General features: G+C 47.5%; 1 protein-coding gene across 1 annotated transcript in view; it reads right to left on the bottom strand.

Annotated features, from left to right (window-relative positions):
* Positions 1-703: 703 nt before the first annotated feature.
* Positions 704-6,000, bottom strand: part of npffr1l2 (neuropeptide FF receptor 1 like 2) — a 46,142-nt gene continuing 40,845 nt past the window's right edge. Inside the window, exons 3-4 of the mRNA XM_063017808.1 lie at positions 2,908-3,007; positions 704-1,697 (exon numbers count right to left, since the gene is read on the bottom strand). Coding sequence (XP_062873878.1) covers positions 704-1,697; positions 2,908-3,007 — 1,094 coding nt within the window. The remainder of the gene's footprint in view (positions 1,698-2,907; positions 3,008-6,000) is intronic.

Below are 6,000 nucleotides of genomic sequence, written 5' to 3'. Positions count from 1 at the left end.
TCGTTAGCCACCTCAGACCTGGCATTATCCACGCTGACAGAGGCGGTCAACCCTGAGCCGAGTGTGCTGGCAGGTCTTAAGGTTACTGTCAGTGCTTTTCAATCGTTCTTCTTCAGCCCTCCATCTGGATATCTTGCTTTTCTGATCCCTTTTCTCTTCCTGGCTTGTGGCTCTTTGTTTATTCTGTGATAAAATATCAAAAATAACACGTGACACTTGCTGACGGCGAGAAATGTTTCCTCTTAACAGTCGTTTGTTCTTTTTGGGGATTGAACTGGGTTTATTTGGGTTCTGAGGCTGAAGTTGTTCCTTTTCTGCTCCAGTTCACCTTTGTTTTGAATTCTTTAGGCTACAGTCAGTCTTGGTTGATGGTTCCAGGGCTGGTTTGTGTTAATTCCAGTGGTGGTCCACGTTAGGTTCTTTATTTCTGACATCTTTTGATTATTCCTAGAAGGAAAGAATGTTTTGGTTTTGCATATGGTCCATCGACTTAGAGGAACTGTGCTTCACTCATTCATCCATTCATCCATTCAGACTAAAATTCACTTGCTGGATTCTGATAAACATCCTCTTATTATCCTCTGACGGACCTACCAAAGCAGATGTGATTGATTCCATTATGTCTCCTTTAGGTGTCTGTAGAGTAATTTGGTTTGAAACCCCCGTTACCCCCACGCTGGTGTAATTGGTGCTGCCGAATGCTCTACTGGTCCCAAGCTTGACTCACAGTCACACCGATGGGGCTGATCTTCTCCAGGTCCTCCATTTGCAGTCCCTTTTGAAGTGCCACGCCTTTGTTCTCCAGCGCCACCTCGGACCTGGCGTCGTCCAGGCTGACGGAACTGCTCACCCTGCCTCCGCCCCTCTTCTGCTCCTCGTTCGTGCCACTCCTGTGCTTCTTCAGGTTCCCGTCGGTGTACACCCGGTTTCTGGCTCCAAACGGTAAAGCGTTTGTGTTGATGGCCAGCTGGTTCCTGTCGTCCCTGCCCGGTCTGTGGACCCTCCGTTTGCCCACGGGAAACAACCAGCAACAGAAGCAGCAGCAGCACGAGTGCGTCCTGCACACCGCCTGGAAGCCTCGCTTGAAGTTCTCGTTGTAGTACCCGTAGATAATGGGGTTGACGCTGGAGTTGGAGAAGGCCAGCCAGTGCGCGAAGGGAAAGACGTACCCGGAGAGCAGCTCCAGCTGGTCCTTGTCCATGGCCCCGTAGTCCGTCAGGAGCATGAGGGTCCACAGAGGGAGCCAGGAGAGCGTGAACAGGAGCGCCACCACGATCAGCATCTTGATCACCTTGATCTTCTTGTGCGAGATGAGCGGCCGGCCTTCGTGCTGAGCCCCCCCGCCGTCCTGCTGGTCGTTCCCGGAGATGACGGGCGTGGTGTAGAGCTTGATCCCGATGCGGCCGTACATCAGCGTGATGAGCGTGAGCGGGACGAGGTAGATGTTGGCGAACAGCACCGTGGTGTACACCTTCCTCATCTGGGGGTCGGCCCAGTCCTCGTAGCAGGACAGGAGCGGGTACGTGTGGTTGTAGTCCAGGTTGTGGACCATGTAGTGATGCTTGACCTGCTCCACGGTCAGCATCACCGCCGAGGGGCACATGATCACCAGCGCCAGCACCCAGATCATCACGATGGTCACCTTGGCGACCAGCAAGGTGAGTTTGGGCTGGAACGGGTACACGATGCATCGAAACCTACAGTGGGAATAAAAGACATCATGATGAACATGTCAGGGGGACGCGTTTTATACTTTCTCGTCTCTGTAATCAAGTCTGAAACCTCTTTATTCTGCTGCAGATTTTTTACCACGCATTACTATTCTTTTTTGGACAGGAAGGAAAGATGCTCGTAAGAATGAAGTAGGACACAGTAATTGAAACTGGTTTTCACTGTACTTCACCATTTACCACAGTGTATTCTGTCTTCATTTACTGTATCTTACTTGCTTTTGGTATTCTGGACATACGCTATATGACCAAAAGTATTCGGACGCCCCATTAAAAAAAGAAACGGTATTAAAATATAAAGTGGCGGTCCGACAGGCTGGGCGGCTGTATGAACAACGATTGGCTGTTGTTCATACAGGGTGGGAAAAGCCGGATACGGACCTCATAACTGATGTAATTACGACCTCTGCTGGCTGGCTGATGGCGCCTGCACAGAGTTGAGGGATAATGCTGATCAGGGTGTGGCTCTTACATGTTTCTCTGCATGTACTGTTCTTCAATGATCAGGACCCCCCACAGAGCAGGTATTATTTGGGTGGTGGATCATTCTCGGCACTGCAGTGACACTGACATGGTGGGGGTGTGTTAGTGTGTGTTGTGCTGGTATGAGTGGATCAGACACAGCAGCGCTGCTGAAGTTCTTAAACACCTCACTGTCACTGCTGGACTGAGAATAGTCCACCAACCAAAAATATCCAGCCAACAGCGCCCCGTGGGCAGCGACCTGTGACCACTGATGAAGGTCTAGAAGATGACCGACTCAAACAGCAGCAATAGATGAGCGATCGTCTCTGACTTTACATCTACAAGGTGGACCGACTAGGTAGGAGTGTCTAATAGAGTGGACAGTGAGTGGACATGGTATTTAAAAACTCCAGCAGCGCTGCTGTGTCTGATCCACTCATACCAGCACAACACACACTAACACACCACCACCATGTCAGTGTCACTGCAGTGCTGAGAATGATCCACCACCTAAATAATACCTGCTCTGTGGGGGTCTTGTGGGGGTCCTGACCATTGAAGAACAGTACATGCAGAGAAACAGATGGACTACAGTCAGTAATTGTAGAACTACAAAGTGCTCCTATATGGTAAGTGGAGCTGATAAAATGGACAGTGAGTGTAGAAACAAGGAGGTGGTTTTAATGTTATAATAATGTTATAATAAACAAACCTGTCAACGGCGATGGCGACCAGCGTGAAGACAGACGCCGACACCGACATGCCCTGCACCAGGCCGCTCATCTTACACACCGTGTTGGTGAAAGGCCAACCTGAGAGAGAAAATACGAGAGGAAATGATCACCTACTGAGCATAAGCGTCTTTATTCCAGTTTGACGAGCAGACCAGGACAGCATGTACGGCGGCGTCCGCTCCTGAGAACTCGACGACCCGTCTGCGTTAATGGAGAACGCTCAGGGCCGGACGTAGGAATGTGAAGGTGCCGTCACGCTCGCTGACATTAATGCTAACTTCTTAACTCGTAACGCTAAGTGCTTTCTGGATTCCTCCGCCTGTGTGCTGCACCATAAAGAAGTCACTATTTTTAAAGACGTTGGAGGTGTGAAGTCCACTCCAGGCTGAGGGGGAAATGTTCGGGAACAAATGGCGGTGACAGCTCAGCCGTCAAGATATTGGACTAGTCATCAGAAGGTTGACGGTTCAAGCCCCGGAGCAAGGCATGATGGATTTAATTGTTCAGTCACAGGAAAAAGAACAGTCGCTAAACACACACGAGCTCCTCAGACGCTTCGCTCTCTGGTACATTGTCTGATTTGTCCAAAAAAAGCCTCTGATTCCATTTTCTCGTGTCTAGACTGTGTGACGTGAAAGACTCCTTTAAAGACTTTGTTGATGTGTTCGTATTTATATTCCACTTATTAAACTCGGGCTGGTATTAGTCTGTCAGAATGATAATAATAATAATAATAATAATAATCATTATACAACAGTTAGTTCCGACCTTACAATCTGATTGGTTGAGAAGCGTTCTAACTGTGCTGATATTCGTGATAACAGCACGGCCTTTTCACACCACAACTGTATTACTCCGCTGACGCGTTGCCAGTAACGACAAGCTTCATGCACACAAACGCGCACGCAGGCGACACAGACTTTATTCCCGATCTCGTTTTAAATCCGTTATCTGATACACAATCTAGCGCACTGTGTAGGGAACAAAAATCCGTGATCTGATACACAATCTAGTGCACTATGTAGGGAACATTAATGTGTTTGTAACGCGAACAGTTAGCTTAATAGCCCAGTTAGCAGCTCCTAAACGTTCTGTTATCACCCATAATCCTTTGGTGTGTGCGAGAGGTTTTTTATTTCTTTTTTCCCTTCGGAGGTTCTTGCCTTCTTCTTCTTCTTCTTGTTCTTACCTCCCTGATATGAGTTTTTGCAACTTGGGATGTCTGCTTTGTAGTGTTAAACTTTATATTCGTTGTGGAACTACTTTTTGGCGGAAGGTATTGTCAATATTAAAGCAAATTTATTATGAAATTCAGGGCTTCTTTGATTCATTTTCTTTCTTTATTTTGTAAAAACTGTTGTATAAAAGCAATAGAACACTTGAGGTCGTGTGTTATCGCGAATAACTCGCCTTCGGCTCGTGCCTGCGACCAAATCACAGCCGTGATGTTATTCGCGATAACACACGACCTCTCGTGTTCTATTGCTTAATTATGAAGCATCCTTGCGAACTGAAGGAATATGCAGCGTGTTCCAGTCATTTACAGACAGGGCAGTGGTAATCTGGACTTGTAATAAGAAGGTCACTGGATCGGTGCCCAGGTGGCACAGCGGGATATTCAGCTTGCACACCAGCACCGAGTTTCTGAACTCCTCGGTTTGAAACTCGGCTGGGCGCCATCTAGCGGGCATAATTGGCAGTGCCTGCAGCAGATACTAACTGGCCACCGTATCTGCAGGCTGGGGGCCGGACTATGTGTGGGTGGGTGGGTCTTCATACGCTGTGTAAGGACCCTGATTGGTGGAAGAGACGCCTGTGCTCTATTAGACACTCCTACCTAGTCGGTCCACCTTGTAGATGTAAAGTCAGAGACGGTCGCTCATCTATTGCTGCTGTTTGAGTCGGTCATCTTCTAGACCTTCATCAGTGGTCACAGGACGCTCCCCACGGGGCGCTGTTGGCTGGATATATTTTGGCTGGTGGACTATTCTCAGTCCAGCAGTGACAGTGAGGTGTTTAAAAACTCCAGCAGCGCTGCTGTGTCTGATCCACTCATACCAGCACAACACACACTAACACACCACCACCATGTCAGTATCACTGCAGTGCTGAGAATGATCCACCACCTAAATAATACCTGCTCTGTGGTGGTCCTGTGGGGGTCAGCATGAAAGGGGGCTAACAAAGCATGTAGAGAAACAGATGGACTACAGTCGGTAATTGTAGAACTACAAAGTGTAGAAACAAGGAGGTGGTTTTAATGTCCGGTTTCCTCCCACAGTCCATAGTCCACTAACCAGGATACAGCGGTGAGAAAACGAAAATGAATGAATGAATTATTCATCCTCATAATAAATGTATGTTGGTTGTATATTCACTTTGAGCAGAGTGCCAATTATTTATGAATCTTCAGAACCATCATTAGTCACTGATATAACGACTCTGAGTTCTCACTGAGAGGTTTTAGGGGTTCTTTTTGTTATTTTGTACTTTCTCCAACTGTTTCCTTTCATTATCGGGTCAAGCAGCAGAATCTGCACCTGCCAGAGAAACACGACATACAAACAAGCCTGAAATTACAATCTGAACCCGGCTAATTACTGTCATTTGTATTAGCGCAGCGTCAAAGCCAATCAGCTGAATTGCCTGGCCCGCTGACTCGCGCTTCACCTCATATATCCTCACTCGCGTCGTGACTGGAGGAGCGGATTGAACCCGGAGCGCCGCATGTGCGACGGTACCGGTCTTTTGGGCTTCTCTCTGGCGTTTGGACACCCGTTGCTATGACATGCGAAGATAAAGCGCACAGTCTCCATTACGGGGACTGTCAACACGCCACTGTCACAGGATGCAACCATCATAAAGATAAGCGCCTGTCACATTTCTACCCTGCTATAAGAATAATAAAGTGATAAGAATGATGTCTCTATTAAAAGTGACACATTTTCTACAGTGTTGTTTGTTTATTAGGATTTTAACGTCATGTTTTACACTTTGGTTACATTCATGACAGGAACGTAGTTACTCATCACACAAGATTCATCAGTACACAGTCCTGGACAATTTAGTGT

This window comes from Trichomycterus rosablanca, chromosome 21 (assembly GCF_030014385.1).
Source record: "Trichomycterus rosablanca isolate fTriRos1 chromosome 21, fTriRos1.hap1, whole genome shotgun sequence".
Lineage (NCBI taxonomy): Eukaryota > Metazoa > Chordata > Actinopteri > Siluriformes > Trichomycteridae > Trichomycterus > Trichomycterus rosablanca.
Note: the sequence above shows the minus strand (reverse complement) of the source record. Positions and strands in the feature narration are given on the sequence as shown.